The sequence below is a fragment of the Pezoporus occidentalis genome, unplaced genomic scaffold (genome assembly GCF_034315485.1).
Source record: "Pezoporus occidentalis ecotype Australia unplaced genomic scaffold, CSIRO_AGI_Poc_V1 ctg23, whole genome shotgun sequence".
Taxonomy (NCBI): Eukaryota; Metazoa; Chordata; class Aves; order Psittaciformes; family Psittacidae; genus Pezoporus; species Pezoporus occidentalis.
In genome coordinates, this window is record NW_026914180.1 from 1,409,801 (window position 1) to 1,435,972 (window position 26,172).

At 45.7% G+C, this 26,172-nt stretch overlaps 1 protein-coding gene across 4 annotated transcripts in view; it reads right to left on the minus strand.

The window, feature by feature from the left end:
• The window catches only part of LOC134165034 (mitogen-activated protein kinase kinase kinase 3-like), a 78,480-nt gene that overhangs the window by 46,471 nt on the left and 5,837 nt on the right, over positions 1-26,172 (minus strand). For 3 of the 4 annotated variants that reach the window (XR_009965341.1, XM_062621371.1, XM_062621370.1), the window contains exon 2: positions 9,941-10,020. The exons of the other annotated variant lie outside the window; for it this stretch is intronic. Coding sequence is in view for 2 of the 3 variants with exons in the window: in XM_062621371.1 (XP_062477355.1) it covers positions 9,941-9,944 (4 nt within the window). In the remaining variant the exon portion in view is untranslated. The remainder of the gene's footprint in view (positions 1-9,940; positions 10,021-26,172) is intronic. 4 annotated transcript variants of the gene reach the window in all.

A 26,172-nucleotide genomic window follows, 5' to 3' on the forward strand; every position in this document is an offset into this window, starting at 1 on the left:
AATTCAAACAAGCACTGAAGCTTACTGGATAATTAAATCCAAATGCCACTCCCAAGCCTCTCCAGCAAAAGGGGCGTCACAGGCTGTTCGCTCTCTGGCTTGGTTTGAGCAAGCAGAAGGTGCAGAATGCATGGCTCTCCCACGGAGAAAATGTTGGGGAAGCATCAGGAATCCCATGCCCAAGAGACATACAAGACCAGGGTCTCCTGATCTAGCACCAGCCAGAACCAAGTATGCTTCAGCCTTGTGAGAAGGCAGCACTGAGACTACACAGCAAACATCTTCCCAAGCTTTGCCACGGCTCCAGAACTAAACAGCTGCAAGTTGCACACCACCAACGAAGTATCCACAGAACTCGGATGGACTTGACTCATGGAAACCACTGAGTTTGTGCAGCGTGAGCAGGTTCTTGCTCCTGAACAACCTTCTTTACTTGGTCACTCATATGGGCAGTAGTCACAAGAGATTGCAGCTTCACTCTTGCGCCGTTTTGTACAAATTCACATAGGGTATTGTAGGTTGACAGGATGAATTGTACAACAAAGCCTGCTCTTTCCCCAGCACAACTCATAAACTGGAATATTTCTAACATGGAAGACCAGGACAAAGAGGAGCTGATAACACAGACAGCAGAAATGAAATGTAAAAGTCAATTGTATTTAGCACTGTCCCTTTGTCCCCAGAGTGTCTTTCTTCCATCCTCTGCTCTTTATTTCCAGCTATTTCCCTTAGTAGGGAACTTGCTTCTTTCTTCTGTACTTCCCACCAGCACCACTCCAGTTTTGTGCTTTTTAAATCGGCTTCCTGCAACAAGCTCATTCAATCATACTGCCAGCCCATCCATCCAATGACTAATTCCAACCAAATATAATAGAGGTTTCAAAGACAGTAATTTCACAAAGGTTTTGGGGGTGGAGGGGAACTATCCATACTCACAAAGAGGAGAGGAACACAGAAGTAAGCCAAGAGTACTCCAAGGAGCCAATGACCAGTGGAGCCACAGTGAACATGGGAGCGTTGGTTTCATACTTTTATTAAAGTACACTGATCCATTTTGGCAGGATTTTGCATCAAAGCCAGAATACCTCCTTCTCTTAAATTTTCAGTTCTGTAAGGCATTAAGACTCACAAGTCCCAGGCACTACTGATGTGAACCCAGAGCATTCAACACTTAGCAGAATCCACTATGAAATGAAATCAGAAAGCCACAAGATGACACATCTCTCCGCCCTTCGGATAGACATTTCCGCTGCTGCTACATGGCTTCGGCTCCAGCATGTGTGCAGGAGAGAAGAACCTAGAGTTTTAGTCTTAGTACAGCACTGCAGCACGAGAAGGAAAAAAAGCAAGGGAGTAATAGCAAGCTTGAAGGTCAAAAAGGACCACCCAAAACAATTCAACAGTCAGAAGAGAAAGCAAACGAAGAAGGGACAAAGGAATAATTTAGCTGTGTTCAGATGGTCTAGACAGTGCTGTTGTTGTTGGCTTCACTAATAGGTCATTACTAAGAGGCAGCTTATGGTAGTTTCATGAAGCTGCTTCCATCAACACTGAAAATAAAAAAGCAGCAGCTGGATGAAGAGCACAGAAAAGCCTGCAGAAGTAAAACAGAGTCTCGTAAAACATGGCAAGTTCTGATTTTGGCCCCTTACACACACCAGGCAGAGCTAGGGCTCGGAAAAGTTGGGGAAAAATCCTGGGCGTTGCAGAGGGGAAGAATATTATCCTCTGAGTCATAGGCTGGAGCATCTAGCTAAGGGGCCATACACTGTCACATACACTTCTGCTTGGGTCCAGTGTAGAACTGCAGACGTGACCACTTGTGGTCACTGAAGATCCCACTGTGCTTTTCACAACTGAGATGTTGATAGCCCAGTTCAGCTGTCATGCCTGCGTAAATTCCAGCAACACCCTCCATTGCAAGCATCCACCTCTCTGGAAGGTGATGCAACCGCTGGGGATATTCCCACACAGAGGGACAAGTTCTGTGAAGGCTAAGAGGGGATAAAGAGAAGATGGAAAGCCTCACAGAAACATTGCTGCCTTCAGTGAAAGCCCTTTCAAAAGGCCAGGATTTGAACATGTAGTGACAAAAATATTGAAATATAATGAAAAATAGTGAAAACAAATATGGAACCATGTGACTATGACACTGACAATCTTTACTTCAGCCTGCAAAGGACATCAGCCTTTAATTTTCTCTCTTTTTTGAGAACACACATGTTTTGGACTAATCCGTATACAACATTTAGCATTTACCAAAGAGAACATCAATGGAAAGCCAAGGCTTACTACCTCGGCACCACTCAGTATCAGCAAAGGGCAGTCCCTGCCCCAATGGACTTCCATCTAAACTGCCAGATGGGAAGAGAAATTAGCTGGTTTTAAGTCTCATTTGATGGGACAGGAATCAGAGATAGACAAAACTCTTGCTCAAGACTACCCAAGTCTGCAGCCAGGACTGGTATGACATTGCTTTCCTGGTCCAGGGAACTCAACGACACTAACCTACATGAAAGCCAGTGTCAAAGAACTTGCCTGTGAAGACAAATGCTGCCTTTCCTCTGTAAACCAAGGGGAAGAAAGGAAAAGAAACTTGGACATACAGTGAAACCCAGGACTTACGGGTTTCTTCAGTACCTGTAAATACCACCAACAAACAAGTACTGCATTACACAAAATACCAGAGGCAGAGCTACCAAGGCAGCGTGGACTCAATGATTTTAAGGGACTTTTCCAGCCTAAATTATTCTATGATTCTAAATAGCAGAAAGGATCAATTGGTGAGTAAACACTGGCACATACAACTGTCCCAGTTAATACTAAGGAGACCAGTGAGCTAGAAGCAAAAGAGCCTGACTTGGGCTGTAACAAAAGGCCCTAAGTGGAGGGACCCAGGCACTCTCAGAAGCATCTACAAGTACTGTTTTGCAACTTATCCCACTTACGAGGGCTGTCCGTGAATGACCTATGGCAAGACAGACTGCTGCATGCATCCACCTAGTGACAGATGTAGATAAACCTCTACGTAAATTAATCCCACACACACAAATCATTCTGCCACTGTCTGGAGCAGTGTCCAGGATCTGATAACGAGAAAAACTATCCAACTACCCTCCCCCAGTCCAGATTAGCATGCACTGCAGCAGATACACCAGTGGAGCACGTTCCCTGTGCAAGTCAGCAAAGGCTGTCCGGCAGCTGGATCCTGCTGTCATTCACCCTCCTGCAACCCCACCCAAGGGATGGCAAGGTCACCCTGTACAAACTCCAGGGCAGGGCGCAGCTCAGCAGGTCGAACACAGCAATTATACATGAGGAAGCGAGGGAAGACCCTTCTGATACGCAGGATTTCTTGGCAGGAGTTTGCTCACTGACGTCTTAAGCTTGGGACACACAGATTCACAGAGATAACTAATGCTTTCCTGAGAGCCCATTTCTCCACATTACGGAATTATGATGCTAACAGGTGCGCAATCTAATAGGTACAGAAGACTGTTAATACTTTATCTGACAAATCCATGGAAAACACTTCCTCTCCATAAATGACATTGGTTTAGGTTTTGCATTTTGCTTTTATAGCACAACCAATACCTGCTTTGTATAAAGAAGCAAAACCAAACCCACACATCACTATCACAAACGCCTATTCCACCTCAACCCTATGTTATCCCTCAGGTAACCCCTACAACTGCTGGTGAATTTGCACAGTCCTCAGATCAGACAACCAGTTTAGATCAAAACCATCCCTTCTCTTTACATCCCCTTGCAGAAGAGCACACACTCATATCTAACCCCAACCACCACAATGACAGGACCCAGGCAGTCCCCAAAATACTCAGCAAACACCTCAATGTGATGTAAGTGACTGGGCTATTAAGAGGTTTATAAGAATATTGAGAACAATAGCAAAAGAGAATAAACTGGCAAATAAATGAGTATGTCATGTCATAACACATTTGGGATCCAGGGTGTGAGATAAGCAAGAACTCCAACTGCCCTCTGAATTTCCAAAACTCGGACGGATTTCCAAAATTTCCAGGGAAAACCAAAAGGTAACACTACTGGGACTGCACGTCAGCTTAGGTAAGGTGACAGCAGTGCTCTTAAAACATAGTGATCCGTACCTTGCAAACACCAAAACCTTTCAAGGGCACTGAATGGCAATGTTCATCATTTATGTGAAAGTTTCAGCAGCTGAGCCACAAATCATACAAGGAATTTCACTTCAGGAACACACAAAGTGCTGTGACACAATACTGATGTAGCCTCATCCCAGAGATTTACCAGGGTCTTTTGCAATGGAAAAGAACTCTGAATCCAAAAGGTGTTTGGTTTAGCTCATCCAGGAGGGAAAGCTGGGTTACATCTGTGGTTCACCACTACCCTCCATTCCCAAAATAGCCATCCCCCTGACAGCACCGTGCACAGTAAAATTCTACAGGATCAGAGCCTTCCCATGCTCCACAACACACTGCCCTCCTCCGTGGGCCCATACCTGTGCACAGCCATCATCACATGTCCCACATACATCCCCGCACGTGAGGAGGGTGGCAGAGAAGCTGTTTTTCCCCAGATACAGCCCATGCAGTATCCTGACAGCTGGATTTGGGCACAAAGCACAGCCTTAACGCTTCTCACAGCAGCACCATGTTGCTGGGCCCTGTAACAACCTGTGGGGGTCCAGCCATGGCCCCACACACCCTTTAACCCTCCTCAGCTAATGGAGCGAACACCTGGGTTAAAGATGGCTGGCATTTGATGGGGGGGAGAGCTTTGTTGAAGAAGGCAGAGTTGGAGAAAAATGGAGATGTAATGGTTCAATAATGAAAAAAAAACACACCAGTTTTTAGTGATACAAAGGGTTTCAGTGCTTCTCCAGCACTTGCTGACAGACCCCGCACCATGGCAGCCCAGGCCCAGCCACCATGGCAGCCCTGGTCGCAATGAGGCGCAGAGGCCCAGCCACATCCCCAGACCGTGCTGGACAGGACAGGACCCTGTTGTACTAATCATACCCACCTTCTCTCCAAGAAGACACCCTCAAATGCTTCTCCATCCCCTAGCAGGTATTATTTTGCTGCCAAAAGGGTGGCAGCATGCTGCCTAGCCTTGAACAGTCTCCAGTACTGAGCACACCACACAGGGCTGGGACTCATAAGAGGAGTTCTAATGAGCTCTGCACTCCTTAGACTACTTTTATACTTGGTCAACTAAGCAAGGCCAGCACCCAAGCCCTGTGCTGTGACCTTCCATAGCTAATTGCCAACTTGCTACCTGCTCTGTCCATGCTGCCTCAAGGGCCCCCCGTCAGCCCCTCTACCCCTGGGCTGCCGCTTCCTGTAAGAAAAACAGGATAGACTATGCCATTGTGCGGAGAAATTTGTCCATACCCATGCATGCAGTGCCAAAACATGGGCCACATGTTTTCTTGGCTAATGAAGTTAGCCTCTTTGCCTCCAAGCACCCCTAAGCTTGGCTGTGGAGCAGGCAGGTGTTTGCAAACCCATTCAAGGTGTGCAGAGAACAATGAAAGCACACCTTGACACCCTGCTACCTAAGCTCATGGAGATATCTAAAGCACAGCAAAGATAAAATAAGCAATTCTCTGTTAGCCAAAGAGCAAGCATTTGCCCTGCAGAGCACCAAAGAGAAACTTAACCCAGCCTTGACCATTCCAGCTGCCAAAGGCTTCCCAGCCCTGAACAGGTTCCAACACTGGGTGGCTCCCAGTTTCCGCCCTGAGGAAAACGAGAGGCAGAGACAGGAATACAGCAGCCAAAGTCAGGGCTTCCCTATAAAAACACAGAATGCTGCAAGATAAGCCATGCTACATCTCTGCCTCTTGGAATCATGGAATCGCTTAGTTTGGAAAAGACCCACTGAGTTTAACCATGACCTTAACACTGCCCTTGTTCAAACCTGTTGTTTCTTAATTGTTTTTGCAGATTAACATTAGCCTGGGAGAGCTGCAAGCAGGGGCAAGACCCTTAAAAAGAAAAATTAGCCACATTTGAGAAAATTTTGTACGCTTATAGCTCTGCTGAGAAAATCTAAAAAATTAAAAATAAAATAAAATAATAAAAAATGAAATAAAATAAAATAAACTTTCTGGTTTTCTGGCATGATGCTTTCTCCCCCCGTATCTACCTGCAAAACTTCTCCTGTCTTCAGGGGTACCACATACTGGTTTCTCTCTCTTTCATCCCACAACAAACATTCACACCTTTTTTGCTAACCCTGCGCCCTTTACTCCACAGGCACTAGCTACCCGTTCCTTTAATGGACTGACATAATTAAGCTTGGGACAATTTTTCCAGCCTGTTTTCCTGCCAAATTTAAAATTTGCTCCTTCTGAAAAAGGGCTTATGCAACTAAAAGGCAGCGTGTTATTTTCCATCTCTATCAGTTTGGTCTTATAAAAGGTATTACCTCTTTCCATAACCTGTACCTCTCTCTTGAGCACACTTGAAAAGAGAAAATTGTTTACCCAGCAAGAAACACAGCTGGCAAGTTATTTCCCCTGATTGCTTATAAAGACCTCTTTCTCCCTCCCAGCCCAGCTACTGCCAGTGCTCAAAGCCACAGCCCAGAGCCCATGAACTCCTAACCTGTTGCTGCAGCAATACATGTAGCATCCCAAATACAGCAATGCAGGTCCAGTACCACATTCCCCAGGTGCCCAAAGCACCTGGCATGACCCTAAACAGAAGCCCTAGGTGCAATAGGCATGGTGCCAGGACACAGAGGAGACACAGACACCTCTGAACTTGGACACCCCTCAAAAATAACAAATCCTGAGCTAGAAAGCCTGGTGCCTTTTAGAAGATAAACTGCTGCTGTTCAACCTGAAATGCTATTTTTTTTAATAGCTCTCAACAAGCAAAGAGTAAGTTAAGAGCAAGGAGCAAATGAAAAGCAAAATCACTGCTGTAGATTGAGGACTGATGAAAACAAGGCATGGGAGAGCTGAGACTTCAGTGCCTGCAAGCATGGGGATAGGGAGAGTTGGTTTGTTCTCCCCCACCAACCGGGGCAGTTCTCTCCTTTTCAACAGCCCTCCAGAACCCACTGAATGGGTTAAATGGCCAGACTACAGCAGTACAAATGGGCCCCAGCCTCCTTCAACAAGCTGCTGTGCCTTCTGCCAGCCCAGCCTGTGGTCATCTTCTCCAAACACATGCACTCTTTCAAGACAATACTGTAAGTAAGCATCATTCTCCCATCTCCTACACCTCAAATGACCTTTCTGCTAAAGCAAAAGCCATACTCACCCCCCAAAAGGACTAAAGACCTAAACTTTTGAGTTATACATATATATGCATGGAACAGCTTAGAGAGGTAGGGACATCCTGTTTTAAGACAACACTAAATGGGAACTCAAGTGATTTACTGGAGACCAAAGCATGAAGCAAGACCAGAACAATTCTGTCCCTAGAGCCTATGCTATATCCAGTTGCTCTTCCCTCCAGAATTAAGCCCTCTGATATATCCTGCAGACATATCTAAGTCCTTCACAAACAGCAGTAAGAGAATTAATAAGGGTTAAGTGACACAGCCATGGCCACGTCTGTACAAGATAAGATGACCCAGTGCCAAGGACCTCTGCTTGGGCTGGCCACAAGCTGGCACATGTAGAGATATAGTCTTGGACCTGCAACAGCAGAGCAGCCTATCTGCCATCACCAGGATGCCGGGGGCTGCAGAGGGCCAGTCTAAGCACCACTGCACTGCATGACACAACCAAATTACTATATCAGAGGTGCAGCCCATAGAGACACCAGAAGTCCCCACTTCCCTTCCTGTGGTCTCTACAAGGTCTTGCAGCTTCCCTAGAGCACATCCAGGAATAAACAGATCTATGCTGAACTCTGAGACTGCACAGACTATAAATAGAATCCTAGGAAGATAGAACTGCAACGGACCATCAGAGATCACTTCATCTAACACATCTCCTTTGTGGTCTACCAGAATAGAATTTATGACACAACTGCAAATTCCATTGAAAATGCTTCATTATCCCAATTGCAGAGGAAAGAAACACACACGTAAAAGGGGGGTGGGAGGGGGTGGGAGAGGGGGTGTTTAATAAAACCTCAAAATTAAGCCTGATTTTCTGTATGCCAGCAAAGTTATTGCAACGATCCTTTAACAAAGACCACTTGGTAACACTGATCAAGATACACATCACTTCATCAATCTCACCCCAACAGTCAATACAGAGACTCAGGACCACACCACGATCCTTCCTGAATGCAGCCTGACAGAGCTAACTGATCCCTGCACAGGCATTGATGCTGTTAGTGACAAGCTACAGCAATGCTCTGAGCAAGGACATCTGGGGAAGGGGACATGCACAGCACTTTTTGCTCACACACAGGTGTAAGCAGAACTGCAAATCTGCACAAGACTCCTATTGATCCAGCCTGCCTTCCCAAAACACAGTTACAGAGCCTTGCAAAAGGGTGCTCTCTTCACTACAGTACTCCCACAAATTACTGCTTCCCCAGTGCTTCTCTATTATGTTTACAGTTGACAGTTCGAAGGTACCTTGTGCAGTTTGTACCAACCACACTCTCTGTATAAGTTGTCAACAAATTAACTCTGATGAGAGCTGGACTGGAGCCAGCAACTCATTCCCTGCTCAAAGCAAGTCTGAACTTTCCTTCTTAAAAATAAATCAAGTACTGTGTTGGCAATACTGCCAATGTAAAAGTGAAATACTCAGCTTCAACCAGGACTCCTCCAAGATCTCTTCTCCTTTCTTGGATCATCAGGTCAGGAAGCCATTTCAGGAGAAAAATTTAGGCTCCTCTGGAACCTACTTCTTCTGGTGAAGGGAACACGACAATCCAAGCTCAACTAGCTCCACATGGTCACTGAGCACTGACATCCATGTGATGTAGAACCTGGCCTTGTTCTTCAATTTACTGAGCTTTCTCTTTTCAGCAAAATTAAAGAAAAGGAGCAGAAAACCCTACAGTTGCTAGAACTGCTACTAGCTAACAGAATGGCTTGTAGACCTCTTTGGAATTGTTTCTGTGGTCAGTGTTCACTCTGTAAAGAGCTTTCTCACACTTTGCCATGCTCATAAATGCATGAAACGCTGGCTGAACCCCAAACCCAGCAGTGCTGCTGTCAGTAAGGCATGCGTCTCCTGGAAAGTCCTTTACTGGGGATGGGAAGACACCAGGAGGACCCTGCTGCTGTGCCCACCTGTGTGATGGGTTACAAGCACAGTAGCACAGCATGGACATTTTCCCACAAGCAAGGTATGATTTTGCCAAATTAATGTGGCGAGTTTGATGGCCAATGGTATGAGATGCTGAAGGTGGGCTGCAACTCTCACACTTACCACCTGCTCATGTGAGAATACCACCGATCTGATTATTCACATGCTAAAAATAAGGGAGTTCAGTACTTTAAAGTAGTACTGATTTAGGAATTTATTTTTTTTTTTAGTGGTAGAGATAAGATCAGGATCATTATGTACCTCCAGGGCTGTAAGCAATTTCCACTTTCTTTATAAAGTCTCTCTCAGCACCACATATCACCTGATACACAACTACTCCAATGGAAGAGAGAGAAGGTGCAAGTAATCCAGGTTAGCCATTAGAAAAGCAACATACTCAGGCTCTGTTTGGAACAGAAGCTTCCTTGGGAGAAAAGATACAGGGAATGAAGATACTCTGCCCAGAAATACAAGGCAGACTTGGGAAGAGGCTCCACCTAGAACATGACCCACCAGACCACCCTGACAATAAGAGGAGAATTTGTTCAATTTCGGTGCTACTAAAAGGCAAAGAAAAATATATTGAAATACAATGTAATATTCAGCCAGACCATCTTGGCAATGCCTCTCACTCTGTTGACATACTTGGTAGCCCCAACAAAAACTAACAAGCTGCAGAAAATTGCTTCAAGGGAATCCAGTTCTTACCCATCTTTCCATCTACATCAGGCCTCCATTCCACTGGTCCCAGACACTTGTACCTTATCCTCCACTCTCAAGCATCCACCCTGTAATAACAAACGTACACAAAGGTTACAGGTTAATTTTGACATGGAGACAGAGACTGAACAGGACTAGTTTTCACAAAGCATCTCCCCACCATCACCTGGGCTGGAGGAAAGAAGAGAACCTTTTAGTTAGGAACTGAGGCCAAGAGTCTGGCCCCTCTACACATCCCAAAGATAACACACTATGAACCCAGTATCTTTATGCTTTTAAAATCTTGGAGTAAACAACTTACACTTGTGCCATAGGTCTCCTTTTGTTAAGAGCAGACCACCTTTAATACACTATACTTTTAATGTATTTTTACAGTATTTAATGTACTTTATTGTACTAACCTTAAAGCAATGCCATCTCTTTAACGCAGTACATTTTGTGGAGTCCCTATGGGATAATGTAACTTGGAGAACAGACTGACAGGAGGACATGGAAAGCCAGTCACAGAGGCAGCTTGTATCAAAGCGGAAACCTAAATTTAGGCCTTCCAAATTCCAGCCAAGGCTCCTCAAGGCTGGACCAGCTTTCCTCTGACAGCATGGGAAAAAAAAAACCTAGTCTAGGCAGCTCTCAGGAGCAATGTATGTCCCACACATCCCTCATGGCAGGCACGTCCCTATCAGCCCTTCCAGTCTCTTTCTGTTGCCAAGTGCTACTCATGGCTATGCATTAACCTGCCCCAAACCAACCCAAAAGTGGGTTCAGTTACCTGGCATCCTGCATTTAGCAGCATGTGCCCAGAAAGGGTTTGTTCATCGAGAAACTTAAGAGTGTAAACCTGAGCCTGCTGGAGTCAGTCCTGGTCACTTGTGAAAACCCTCATTTTTAGACTGAACAAAGGCATAACCCACCTACAGATAGGCACCTCTTAAACAGCAGTGTGATAGAAGCAACCAGCAAAAACAATCCACCTCAGATGACTAACAAGCATGCAGATTTCTTGGTCATAAACCTGCGTGATGGCACACATGAATGGAGACACATCTGAAGTGCTTCGCCAGACTTGCACAGGGAGAGTAAGAAAGGCATTCCTGTCCTGCAGTCACTGCAAGCAACATTGCCCCAAAGTCAATGACAGCTGTGCGTGCCAGGAGACCTACATGAATTCTGGGGTGTTACCATGCATTTGGCAGAAACAGTAGGAAAAGGCACTTTGGAAATCTCGCAGCTCAGTCAAATCAATTTGAGCACAATTACAAATCTGAACTGAAACAGGAATAATCTCAAGCACAGATTAAAATGATTTTCTGCAGCTCCAATGCCTTGGTGCTGGCAAGCAGGAGGATATTTATCCAACCTATTTTGAGAGAGACGAGCAGGAAGGGAAAGCGATAAGAAAGCCGCAGAGGCGGAGACATACATGTGCCCTAAAGTGCGTTGTTCCTTTTGCTCCTGCAGCTTCCTCTCAGCACCGTTTAGCCTAAGAGCCCATGGCTGCCGGAGACTCTGCTCTGTCCATTTTCAAGACAAAGAAGGAAGCAAAGAAGTAACCAACAGGCTTCTAAAGGTTAAAAATCCTATCTGGAGAAGGAACCAGTCAGTCCCTGCAACACTGAATCAAGAGAGAGCAGAAAAATCACCAAGAAAGCAGTGTAAAATTCCACATGATTATAACAAGCGCAGGAAGCTGTGCAAATCTCCACTGCTTTTGCTTTCCAAATTAATGCAACTCTTCCAGCAATTAAGCTGCGTGCATAGTTAGCTCCAAGGGCCACATGCAGATAGCCTGGATTAACCCTAAATTCCTGGGATAGCCCAGGTTAAAACCCCTATCAGTGTAATAGACTTTTCCAACAGCTTTGTGGAGACCTCCCAGACCTTTGCAATCCATATCTAGCTCCAAATGCATGCAGGAACAAAGCAAATGAGCCCTGGAAAAAACAGGTGACCTTTCCATCAGCAGAGCCCAACCCTGAGCTCTTCATCACCTCTGCCACAGCCAGCCCATGAGATCCCATTCCCCAGCTCTCCCTGGACAAGCCAGCCCCCACACACAGTGCAGGAAATCTCCCCAGACGAATGAGAGAAAAAGGGGGTTTCTGTTTTAGCAGATCTCTTAAATCCTGAGACTGAGCCAGCCTTCAAATTGGACTGCAAACACCGGCGATTTCCGTGGCTTCCCAAAAATACATACCAGCAGCTTCCTGTTACAGAAGGACAAATTCCTGTTTCTAGTACAAATTCTGTCATTTACATTATCTCCCTTAAAAATGGGGGGGGGGGGGGGGGGGGTGTAAAAAATAAGAGGAAAAAGAAGAAAATCCTTTTTCTACTCCGATGCACTTCAAAGCAGCATCCCTCTTCTCCTCCCACCCAGCTCCCTGATCAGAGCCTTCAAGTGCTGTCAGTTTACAACACAAACCACTGAGCATCTGACACAAAGGGCTACCACCTTGCACTCCACTGCTCCCACATCTAGTGAAACCAGCCTGTACTGTACATCTACTCTCAATCTCCACTGTCAATCTACAAGCTACTGCCCTGGTAACCCTGCTGTGTACAAACACCTCCTACCAAGCAATGAAAGTAAGAAGCTCAGCAACATGTCATCTCCTAGGGATGTTGGGATGATGCAGTACTGGTACTTCAGGTTTGTGCTGTGCGTGCAAGAGGCTTCTTCTGTGTGCTCAGGAAACTGCTGGAAGTTACTTAACCTGCAGTATAGACGCTCTCTCTCATCTAGAATGAAAGCAGATTTGATCTGATCAAGCTGAGCTCAATTCTGCAACAGAAAAGTCTTAATTTCATTATGGCTACATGGCTGCAGAGTATGAATAGCTATTTTAAAAAATAAGCCCAGCTTTTCCCTTTTCTACCCATACTCCTGGCTAGGAAGGGATTAAGTAAGACTAAATTCAAGGAGGACAACAGCAACATCTTCCCAGCTAAACATGACTCCAGCCTCTGCACATCTAACTTGCAGAAAGAAAAGCTGGGGAGAAGAGGATGGAGAAGAACAATTTTTCTCTAGGTGTCAGGAAAGACAAGAAAGTGGCTGTACGAGACTTACTGAGAGGAAGGATATAGGATGGGAGTTAGAAAACTGTCAGAAGTGCAGTGCAGCATCAAGAGCTAGAATCATCAGCAGCCTACTACTGGTCTGGAATGGGATTCACAGTATCACCTATTTCAACAAGGGCTTTTCTTACTCTACAGAAGCTCAGCATCCAACATAAAATATGGCCTCCAAGTCAGGACGTCTTGCCACTACTGCAAGCACAAGCAAGTGGCACTTTCCTCTGCGGTTTATCATCCCCAGCCTTCCAGGGAAAGCAGCACCTACTTATTCCTGCCTGAGCACCACTTAACACTTTGGTTTTAAGGTGTAGGGACACACCACTGTAAAAAAATAATAAGCCACACTTGCCCCTGAAATATGGCTCAGCTGGAAATACTCAAACTAGCATTGCTAAAATTGAGACTTTCCTTGTTTTTTCAAGCAGCAGGGAACAACATGTTGGGCTCAAAGAGTTTAACAAGCAAGAGTCAAGCGGAAAAAATCTCTCCTTTTTAAGAGTTGACCACATTAACTTTCAGCAAGTTTCCGGGAGTCCTGCCAGGGCGCTGGAGTTTTGTGTACTACAGAACTGTTAAAAATATTATTGTAAATGTTATTTTCAAAAAGCTTCAGAGGCCAGGGCTGGGGTAGTGTTAAAAACAACAGCAAAGCAAATGAGATTGTTTCAACCGTGCGAATACAAACGTGTGCATGCTGATAGCTCAAACAGCCTGCAGGCTTGGCAAAGATGGAGTCAAATGCAAAGAGAAAGCAGTTGAAACATTACAGGTTTCCTCAGATCATCTCAACCTCATCCTTACAGTTTCCCCTAGACAGTACATAATATTTGACTTTGTGCACATAGAACTTCTCTGGAAATGGGATCCATATTTCAGAGCTATACGAAGAATAGGTAAATTCTGGTGACGCTTCAGACATGCAAGACACTACTCTCATGGCATTCTCCACTCAGGTTATCCAAAGGATGCATCTCACAGGGGTAGTCAAAAAATTGCCATTTAAGACTATGCATCTATGTAGATGTGGCACTCAGGGATGTGGTTTAATGGTGGACTTGGCAGTGTTCCACCTATGGTTAGACTGGATGATCTTAAAGGTCCTTTCCAACCTAAATGATTCTGTGACTGTTTATGAGCATGCAACTGGAATGGACTTTTTGCAAACACACAGGCCAGTTTTGCAGGCATAAATGGCAAATGGGCTCAAGGAGCAAACTTCATGACCCAAGATAAGGAGGGTAAAAAAGTTTTTTGACCATACTGGAGAGGAACTTCTTGACAAGGGCAAGTAGTGACAGGACAAAGGGGAATGGCTTTAAACTAACAGAGGGGAGATTTAGATTAGATATAAGGAAGAAGCTCTTTCCTGTGAGGGTGGCAAGGCACTGGCACAGGTTGCCCAAAGAAGCTGTGGCTGCGCCATCCCTGGCAGTGTTCAAGGCCAGGTTGGATGGGGCTTTGAGCAACGTGGTCTAGTGGAAGGTGTCCCTGTCCATGCCAGGGAGGTTGGAGCTGGATGGTCTTTAATGTCCCTTCCAACCCAAACTATCCTATGATTACGCTGCTAAGCAAAAAGTGATATACATACCCTCAGCACAGCTCACGTAAGGAGCAAGCCAGTACTCTGGGATCTACAGTATTTATACAAATACTCATCAGTTGAGGTTTCTTCTCCCCGCACCCTTTGGGTGGGCACAACACCACAGAACTGCTTAATCTTTTTTACAACTTATGTTGCTGGGAGACCTGTGCTTAAAAGCCATTGTGCATGATGGAGGATACCTTTAGTCAGTGACCCAGCCAATGCAGCTGTATTCAACAGCTGCTTCTAAAGAAAAACCTCCTGATGTTCCAACACAAGGTACATAGAATAAGAGCTTTAAAACCTGCATGACTCCTGCCGTTAACTTCCATAACAGCCCTTTAAAACAGCCATTGAGATCTTAAAACCTCACCCCTCTGAACTCTTCTTCTCACAAGTGACATTCTAAATGAAATGTTGCAGACAGCATGATCCAGTAAGTTATTTTTTTTCCGTTAGTTTCTTTTCATGCTTTACAGTAATAAACCTGAAACCAAATTCAGTGAAAAAAGCAGGAATTTATACTGGCATATAAAATAGCTTTGATTTGGCATACGGATCTCAAACTTTTGGAACCCCCTAAAGCAAGGAAACAAATCAAAAGAGTTAGAAAAGATTCTTCTGTCAGCAAATTCAGACAATGGAGCCCTAGCAGGTACGAGTTAATGTTTATATATATATATATTTATTTATTTATATCCTGCTGTCTATATATAATCTTCTGTTTTTTCTATATAACAGAAGTGAAGCAAAGAAAATTTCCAGAGAACAGACACAGTCACCGCCTGTTTGGTTTTTCACTTGCAACAAGGTCTGTACAGCAGAGAATTGCCTGTACTGACCTCGCAGTTATTCCAGAGGAACTGTGTCCTCCAACACTCTGATTACACCCCAAAGGCCACCTTAGTCCTACTATACGCTGTGCCTAAATGCCAAGTTTTAAAGCAGACACTGAAGGCACAAAATCTAAAGGATCCTTATCTGCTGCAACTCGGTATGTTCCATCTCCCCAGAAGCCAGCCAAGCCAGGATTATTTAAACATACAGCCCTGCCTGCTGGGGATGGTGGTCTGCATCATTTCCCCTTTTACAGGGCAAAATCCTGTCCTCAGATAGTCATCTGTGCACTTATAAAGCAGAGAGAAACCCTGATGCAAGTTAGACAACCCTCTGATTTCAATAAGCATACCCTCCAAGTGAACACAGCAAAGGGGAAGGTCTGTCTCCATGTGCAAGATAAAAGCCAGTGCAGAAGTGTTGTACTTTCTTCCTCCTGCAGGTTTTCGTGGCCTTATTTTTCTGTTTCTCCTTGAGTAGCTGAAGACTTGGTGGGAAGGAAATTAAAACAAAACAAAAAAAAAAAGCGTATCTGGAAAAATGAGGCTTCAGGCCTCTTTCTTCCACTTCCCTGGGAAAACCAGAAGGAGCAGAAACCAAAAAGGAGCAATAGATTAAATAAAGGAGTTTCAGATTAAATATTCTTTCAGAAAAGCATTTGTCTCAGAACAGAATCTTTCCTGGAAACAGCAACTGGGAGAAAAGCATCAGTGCAGCACCGATCTGCTATCTGGCACCAGAAATGAAGTGTCTCTGTGAATGAAGCTTTACACTGAAGAGCTACAAAGCCAAAAGCTGTGCAATAGAGAATCTGGCCTGAAAAATGGCTTGGGCACCAAGGACCATGACACCCAGTTCTCCATGAGGATAATGGCAGGCAGGAACCAACCCTGCCTCTGTAGCTTTGATTTCTACGCATTACAAACTTTAGGAGTAGGTCAGCATGCTCTAACAAGGAGGTTAACACTAACCAAGCTTTGGAGCAGGAATGAGGGAGGCCTATCCATTCCTTAGGTGATCAGCAAGAGCTTATGGCAGAATCAGGGCTTTGAAGCCACTGTGCCATCTTCCATGCTCATCCCACCTTCTGACCCACTTTCTCTCACTTGCAATATCCCACTGACAGCACACGAGATACAGCCTGTATCTCCTGCAAGTTGTCCTACCAGCCTTTGTATACCACCAGTTACCCTCAGCTGCTGCACTCAATAATACCTCTCACAGCCATCCTACCGCGCAGCTTCCTCTTTAACAAGCCACAGCCTCACACCTGCAGCCTGTCTAGATTTGATTGATCACAACTCAAACTTCCTGATCGACTGTGAAGCCAAGGGCTAAGAACTAATTGACCACTTTCTGCTCTCTCAGCAGCTACCTGCTTATTTTGCTCATAAAAAAAGCATAAGAAAGCATGAGCTCTACAACACATGGGGAGATCAGGCCCCCAAGAGCCACTGTAGAATCTGTAAGGTCCTTTTCTTGTTCATGGCACTTCTATTCAATTCTAGATGGAGATTAGACCTGGAGGAAGAAGCAGAGCTCAGCAAATGCTTGGTGGCAAGCAAAGATTAGAAGACATGCAGTGGCTTTGGGCAGAAGGACCATGCTTCTGTAAAGCCCCAGGACACTGCTGTTTCCAGAAGTTGCTGGCTTATGCATGCTGTCAGTGGGGTGGGGATGGGGTTATGAAACAGAAACACTTTGGTCAGCTTTCACATAAGTTCTGTTCTCCTTGACCTCTTGACTTGTAGCATCACATGAACTCAAGTGCACTTGCCTTCATGTGTGACTACACATGACAAAAAATGAGCCATCAACAGTGCAGGAACCAGACTGGGCAGCACACAGCCATATGCTGATGCAACCTTACAGGTCTGCCTAGGACCTCCTAGGCTTATTCAGGCTCTCCTGCCAGCCCTTCACCATCCAATTTTCACACAGCTGTGTCTCTGCATAGCTGTGCCTCTACCACACACAAGGCAGCTTCTTCCAGAGAAGCAACCTCTAGTTGCCCAAACTGCAATGCCTACAGACGTCATGGAATTGTGACCTGCTCCCCCAGTGCAAGGCAGCAGGGCATGGCTGCTGCACTGACTCTCCTTCATTCTCCAAGCCCAGTGGAGGGAAGAAAAGATGAGGAAACTGAGGAAAAGGCATATCTTGCCTCTACATCAGCTTAGGGCACTGCAGAGTGTAAGGCTGAGGGCATGACAGCTCACCAAGGCCACCAGTAGTCTGCAAGGGAGGCAGTGATGAGTAATTTCCTCTCCTGCGGCATCCAGCCTGGTGCTGTGCAATGGAAAGTCACAGGCAGCAGAAAGCTGTGGGCCTTTTCAGCCATCTCAAAAGGAAGTATGGCCTGAAGACTTTGAGAAGAGAAGCCCATCACCCTCCGGAGACCATGGACCAACCCTGAAATGTCAAGGCAGCCACATAACACCTCTGAACTGGAAGACTAGCTGCTCAGCTGCTCCAAAATCAGGACACTTATTATTTCACAGTGGGGAAACAGTCAGCTACTTTTAGAAAAAAGCTCTGGAGAAATACAATTCAACTCAATATTGACTCCCACAGCTCCATTACAGACAGACGGAATTAATTCCCAAGATGGAAAGAAACATATGCCTGCATATCAAAACAAAATACAGAAGCCTCTGCAGTTCTTCAGCTGCATTTCAATGGAAACCAGAAGGCTGTCACGATGGGAAGATTTCAGTTTTCTAATTAATCCTCCCTGCTGAGCATTTAATGCCACTAATTGATGAGGAGAGGCTGTGTCCAGACACCATTTGCAATTGCTTTTTACATCTTTAGACCAAGTTCTCTCTAAATTAAATAATAATAAGGCAGATTTGCTCCCTGCATGCCCTTCTCCAGCTCCCTCCTCCCTGGAAGATGTCTGCTTGAAGGAAGGGAGGCAAAGCCCATGTCAGAGCTCACTTACAAGTGTTGGAAGTTTTCCTGGGAAACGTCATCTGCAATACTGTCACTTCCACAGAACATGCCAAGAGAAAGACCACTGGTGCCAGGGACAGTGTCTGTACCATGAAACACCCAGCCCCTAACCTTCATGGATCTAGGGAATAGCTTCTCCCAGTTCAACAGAGCAATTGCTTAGCAGTGTCCCATAACACCTCCAGAAAACTATACAAAATGCACCAGAATGTCAGGAAACAGGTCATCACACCCCACACACAGTGCCAGCACCAGCAAAAACATCTCACTGATGGCAGAGCAGGTTTGGTTGCTCACCTGCACCACAGAACAGTCCTGGTTCCTAACCCTAAATATTCATCTCACACTGATACTGACTAGGAGACATCTCTGGAGCCAGCAGAGAGACCCTAAATGCAAAAGCCAATGCATTCTCAACATGAGAAGGCAGTTCAGCACATGTCTGGGTATGAAATTTCTGCTTCCACCCCCTACCTGTGTTGAGCACATGCCCTAGCCCTTCCCTGAATTAGTTAAATACAGAATCTGTTCCTTTATAGTCAACACTCAGCAATTCCAATCTGGGAGATGCTGAGTGCTCCGAGCTGCGAATGAGACTGGGGAGTGAGAAAGGGAAAAAAAAAATACATGTGCATGAGGCTGTGCTATGGTTACTGAGGAATAATAAATGAAGCAGTGTTGATGGTCCCCAAGCTCTGCCCTGAAACTCTAGCACTGATCTGTTTGTCATAGCAATAGCATTTCCACCTGCACCTTTCTGACACCTCCTCTGGGAGTCCTCACGCACACCACTGTCATAGATCATGGAGCCCAGACCAGCTGTGCAGATGTCTAGCTGGCTGACCTCTCCTTACCAAAATGCTTCTGATTTTTTCTTCCCCCCTATTAATATTAGTTTTCAAACCACCTACTCCATCATAAAGTAAAATTAGCTTATTCCTAGAGCATTAAAAAAAAAAAAAAAAAGACAAGCTTAAGCTGATGCCTGCACAAAGTGAGTCCCAGCAAGTCAATGGGAAGGCTCCAAGCATGCGAAGAATGTTGAGTCTAGAGCTTTTGGCCCCTTTTCTACAAGATCCTGTTGCTGCAAGCAACGTGTGCACGTGCAAGTCAAGTCACGCACGTGCAGAGTCCCTCACCTGCGCAGGCTGGCTGCTACGCTTCCATAGTACCCAGAGTAAACTACTCCTGTCTGCCCAACAGCCTGTTAATAAACACACACTAGGGAGAAACACTGCACGCCAGCAGGGAGGTGGACAAAATGATCTAAGAGGACCTTTTCCATCTCTTAACTTTTATGCTTAGTCACAGGATAAATATCTCCCACGTTGTAGAGAAACATGCTGGCTTTGCTTGCCTGCTTATGTTGGGAAAGCATTGCCCTCTGAAGACATCCCATTTTACAGCTGCTATAGGACTTACCCAGGGAGAGTTAAGCAAAGGATAACTTGCATTTTCCTGGCTTTTGGCTTCACTGAGCTCAGGGGCACCCAAGTGAGGCCTGTAATTCCTGTCCCAGCAGCCACAAGCAGTGCAGAAACCTCATTTCTGTATTATCAAAGCACTTGTGTTTCTCTAAGCACTCAAGCCTGATCCTGTCCAATGTGGAGAGGCACTCAAGTTACTTTTGCAGAAAGCAGGTTGGCAAGAAAACAAACAGCAAGCATCCCCTCCATCAACCAGCCAGGCCAAGCCTCCTGTGACCTTCTGTCAGAAAATAGCTCAAAAAACCCAATCCCAACCACCTCAGAAAGGGAAACACAAGGACCCAAAGAGTTTGGGGAGAAGAGTACGCAGTACAGTTTAGATAGGACTTTTTACATTACAATTTGCACTGGCACTGATTCATGCCACTAGCAGCAGCAAGGCCCTCTTAGTTTTAAAATGCAAAGAAAGGTCCAGCAGCAGCATTACTCGAGCATCTCCAAAGCATGTCCAAGCAAATCATGCACCAATATGCAAGGCTTCTGCAAGAGACTATATTCACATGTAATCCAAAGAGCATCTGAGAGCTGCAGGATCACGGATCTGCAAGTTTCGCCATGTAACAAATTACACCTTCTATCATATGAACTATAAAATAATCCACACACCATAAGACAAGCCAAAAGCCACACAATCTAGATCTCTTACAAGACAGACATCAAGGGATGAGGAAGTAATGCTGAAAGGGGAGTCAGGAAGTTTTGCTTCATTTCAGTTCAGCTGCTGGACCACGGGATGACCCTGAGCATTGCCAGTTCTCACAGGAATCAGTGTTTTTCATGAGCACCCAATTCCTAGAGTCACATGATTACATCAGAATCCATACTTCCTTCTTTTTTTGTTAAAAAAAAGTACTTGTAGACGTCAATAAAAACTGAGGACATTAACGTTTCATGAAGTTTGAAATGCTCAAAGAGGAATTGAAAAAAATATTTCAAACAAATAAATCACTATTTCAAACTTTCTTTTTTTTTTTTTTGAGGAAACAATGTGATCCAGGATTCTTTTCCCCCTCAACACTATACACTGGAAAGCTTAGACTGGGCAAGGAATGACTTAATTTGAGGGCATCTCCATATCACCATCTGCAAGTTACAAATGAGAAAATACAGCTTTCATAGCAACACCTGCCTAGAAACTAGGCAGCCCCTTTTAGGAACCCCACTGCTGGCCTCTCTAGTCAAAAGAGCATTATGCATTGGGGGATGATATGAAGGCACAGCAGTTACAAAAGTTAAAATGAATAATACAGAAGAACAGCATTCCAAATTTTCCTTCCACTTATACCCAGCATCAAGCAGGGTGAATTCAGCTATGCCAGCTCATCTGCTGGCATCCTCTGCTCACCAGAACTACTGGATTTGTAGCCACTGGTAGGTCTCACCCGGCAGAAATACTACCTTACTTATGTACTTGTGTACTTACCTACTTACTTAGATGGTAGTAACTAGTCTGTAAATAAGGCCTTGACCTTCTGAAGAAGCCTTAGCTGGCTCTCACAGAGCTCATCCTGTGCTGCTGCTGAGCCCTGGGGCAGTGCTTCAGCCTACTGTGCCCGCCACCACAGCACTGCAGGCACATGGGCTGCAGCTAGCCACCACTGAAGGGTAATAAACTTCAGCTCGCACCCAAATATCCATGAGCACCATGAAGACAAGACTGCAGGTCACATTTATTTCCTTTTTTTTTTGCACTGAAGAAAGCTATTAAGATCTACAAGACTTTGATCTAGGGTGTGCTATGCTAGGCATGCTATCCATGGAAAAGGGGGGTAAACACAAGTCTTCCAATTAAATCAGACTCCTAGAATGGTTTGGGTTGGAAGGGACCTTACAGATCTCTAGTTCCAATCCCTGGCCACAGGCAGGGACACCTTCCACTAGACCAGGCTGCTCCAACCCCTGTCAAACCCCATCTTGAACACTGCCAAGGTTGGGGCAGCCACAGCTTCTCCAGTGGTCATTAAACTGGCTATTCAGCCATTAAACCCATGGTCTTTACCCACTCTGCCCAAAGCTAAGATGCAGGGAAGTTCAGAGGAGAAAGAGGAGAACAGGAAAGACTGGGAAAACATGGCACACACAGCCACTTCAGGTGCGGGGTGCATACAGAGGCAGCAACCCCAGAGACAAGCCCAGGAAGTAGCATCCATCACCACAACTTGAGCTCAGCCATGCCATTCCTCGAGCAGGAAGGATTTGCTTTCATCAGCTGTGCAGGCAGAGGCGACGTCAAGTCAGCTGTTCCTGCCTTGCAGGACGCAGAGAGGGGCAATAAAAAGAAGCCTTGCTGTTCTCACTGGCAAATGTTCCTGGGTTTCTGTATTACCTCATCTTTGAAGTTACAAGGAAGAGAGCACAAACCTGTTCAGTCACATTGTTCCCACTCACCCCTGGCCAACAGCCGGGTCATTATACTTCTGTGTTCCTGCTGTTCCCAGGATAGATCTGCTGCCCCTCTGCAGACCCTGGGCAGCTCTAACCCATTCCCGCAGCACACCAGGACATGCTTCTGGCTGCCCCAGCTGCAGAACTTAACCATGGCCGAGCACTGGCAGAGAACATGCACAGCACAAGAGGTCAGTCCGCATCTATTAAATTCCAGAACTCAGCTCACACTGCTGCATGCAGTGTTTAACTAGCCTAACCCTCGCTCCTACCACCACCTGCAAAGCACGGGCACACTAAATCCACCACTCCACGTATCTGCCTCTTCAAACAATTACCTTCTGCCTGCCAAGGATTTCCACTCCCTTCTCTGTGCCTGATCTCAGGTGCCTCTAAAAGGTGACAAGCCTTGGGAAAGATAACTGCTGAGGCTGCTGTGACCTGGCTGCAGGGGTCCTCCTGCTAGCCGAAGTTATCGCGCAACTATCGCTGCTCTGGTTCTCCTCAAGGATGTGAGTGCTGCTGCCTTCAGACTGCACAGACAAAACCACAAAGTGAATCCAATGTCTACAAACAAATATGATTTTTTTTTTAATTACAAGAATATCAGATTGGCCAAACTCTAAACCACCTCTTGCTAATACTCTGGTTCTGTAGTGATGCTGCAAGGCAGAGTCCTCTACCTGAGCAAACAATAACCACAAGAAAAAAAAAAAGGATGCAATTATGGTTTCATTTTCAGAAATCTCTACACCTCCTTCTCCTTCCCCAGAAGGATTTTCTTTAAAAGCAAAATACTACCCATAATTTTTTATATCCAAGAGGAAAAACACAGCGTACAGTTCTGCAATGCTATTAGCACCTTTCCCCTTTTAACAGCAAAAGAGACACGGTACAAAAGCTAAACAGATGTGGAAGTTACAGAGTTTGGGGTTCCCCCCCCCTTTTTTTTCAAATGAATTAAGTTAGACGAGCTTAAAAAAAAAAAAAAATAATCACACATACAAAGAAATGAGTTTGGAAATCCCCCTCCCTCCACCCCCGCTGCTATTTGCTAAAGAAACCAGATGCACAAACCCAGCCAAAAAATGATCTCAGTCATTCTTAAGAGAGCCTACAGTGGATTTTCATGAGTCATGGAAAGCAACAACTTGTTGCTTTGGTAATGCTAGGTAAGCAACTGGTCACCCATCCACAACCAGACTTTCAGCAGTAAGTCAGAGAGCAGACCATTTCTTGACAGATTGTGTCAGACAGCCCCAAAATAAAGCTTACCTCGCAGGAGGTTTTAGAGGTCATGCCACAAAGCATGACCTATAACAGCATTTAGCAAAGCACTCAGCAGACAGGATGCCCCATCATCCTGATCCCTGCATGCCGGGGGTTCCACCTCCTAGTCCATGCTCTCAGAGCAGGCAGACATCCCTGCTATGGGCAGCAAATAGAGGGAAGCAACAGAGGGAGGCAGGGGTTAGCAAGAAGTCAAATCCCTTACCCACACTCTCCCCAAGAGACAGGGCAGACAGGAAACCTGCTGCCCGCCAGCCCAAAAAGTTAACACTGGTGCAAGCAAGCTTGTAGCAAGAACTGCAGGATGCTTCACCCACCCAACCCCTTCCAACCATTCCAGCACATACACTCAGAACTTGATGCATATATGCACACAGGCACACATAAGATATAATGAAGCTTTCATCATCCCTGACCAAATTGCTTGCTCTTATTTCCTAAAGACTGCAAGCTAATAACCAGGATGCCAACCTGCAGCTACGCAGAACACTGATGTGTCTACCACCACCTCAAGACTTGCACAATAAACATACATGCAACTTACCAAAGCACTGCAAAGGGAGAAGCAGGCTTTTGAAATGTGTATTTTTTATATATCTATATTCCATTTCCCTACCATCCTCTTTGGGCGAGGGTGACTCCTGCAGGGGCATCACTCAAAGCCCTCAGTGACACTCCATGAAGATGCTGGCATTCCATAAGGCAGCCTAAAATCCTTCAACCATACATGTCCAAGGCACACATCTGAAATCTAGCCCAAGAGGGGTCACAGAGGTGGGAGGTTCCTTTTGTAGCAAGGAGAGACCCTTTCCAACACATCCTATGCTCTTCTACAAACACCTCCCACTTTCATCACCTCTTGGTGACTCCTACAGCAAACACACAGCCACTGCTGCCTGAGAAGCTCCACAGAGGTAAGACACCAAACTGCACCTTGCTGGCAATGCACAGCATAAAAGGCAAATCAGCTTCACATGTAATGATGAACCAGGTACTGAAGCCTTGGTCTATCTTATCCAAACCCCCAACAGCTCTGGGACTCTGTGGTGGTCTAGGATGAAAGCACAACGTGCCACATCACCTCCCTGGGACAGCCCAACTGGCTTCCTGAGAGGGAAGTTCTCCAGCACAGGATTTCCTGGACATAAGACTAAGACTGGAACTAGCTCATCCCCAGCTTTCCCTCCAGAGATGAAGACAGTTGCAATCTTCAGTACCTTTTGTGTGTGGTTCAGAAGCTGATTGTTTGTCCTCACCTCCTATAACACAAGCTGCAAATAGAAAACACACACCCTCACCCCTTACAGCCCCATTCTGAAGCCAACCAGGCATGCACCAGATGTTAGTCACACCAGTAATGCTGCAGGTGAAGCTGCTGAAATAGTGTGATGATTAAACATCCCTCTTTTTCTTGAGTCATCAGCCAGGAAACAGTGACACACATCATGCACATCTTTAGCACTGCAGAATCTTGGGGAGAGCATCGTGGAGAGCCTCAGCGAGCACCCCCACTCCAAACAAAAATAGGCAAGAGCAGGCATGATTCCTCAAATCCTTTGTGCTCAGGAGATCATTTCCACCAATGAAGTGATGCCAGACCCATCTTCAGACAGAGACCATCATCAGGGTATGCAGGAAAAAACATAGCTGCCCTTTCATCAGGGCCACCCATGACTCAAGTCAGCATCCAGGAACACTTCCTATTTCCCCAGTGATACAGCCAAAAGTAAGCATATCCCAAGGGGAATAAGCAGATCCTTGCAGCCACCAAAGCCAACATGACCATTCCTAGCAGAAAACCGAAGATGAGGAGCAGGAGAGAGCACCAGGCTGTGTGGACCTTCATCCAGGCAGCCCTGATGGTCCCCTCCCAGCCTCAACACACAGAAGGTTGTGACAAGAGACATCAGCAGGGCTTCCTCTGGCTGCCACCATCACAGCAGCAGCTCCTGGGGGTTAGCAGGACCTCAAAGGCAGTTCTCCAATGCAGACCCAAGAAATAAGCATGACAGGACCTGCCCCATCATGATTCTTCCAAGGCACTGTAATTGGCCCCCTGCAGCCACAAGTCAGAAGCAATTCACAGGAAGAGCAGTAAAACACCTTTCCCTAACCATTTCCCTCTAGCAAAGTGGCACAGCTTGGGAGCAACTTGCATTCACCCTGCCACTGGGCTTGTCCCAGGCAGCAACAGCCTTTAGAGCCAGACCTTGAACCTTTCAATAAAGCCAGTGATGTAATAAACTAAGCACAGTTCAGTGCAGTCTCTGTTTATCTCTTTATTTGCCACCAGCACCATCCAAAGAGAAATAACTGAAATATCTTGCATATTTCTCTAATGACTCTTGCTACTCTGCTAGCACCCAGACCAAGGGACTAAGACAAAGGAGCAACAAATGCATTCCACCAGTTTATTAACTGGGTGCTCAGGTTTCCCAAAAGCCACTCTCCAAGCATGAAGCCAACAGAAGGATTGCAGCAGAGGGATCACTGCTGTAGTTCTGGCCTGAAAGGCAAATAGGCTGCCGCATGAGCGCCTTGCATCAGCAAGGAAAGCTCTCCTGGTATCATTACTGAAGGATGTTTTATCATTTCAGCAACCCAAG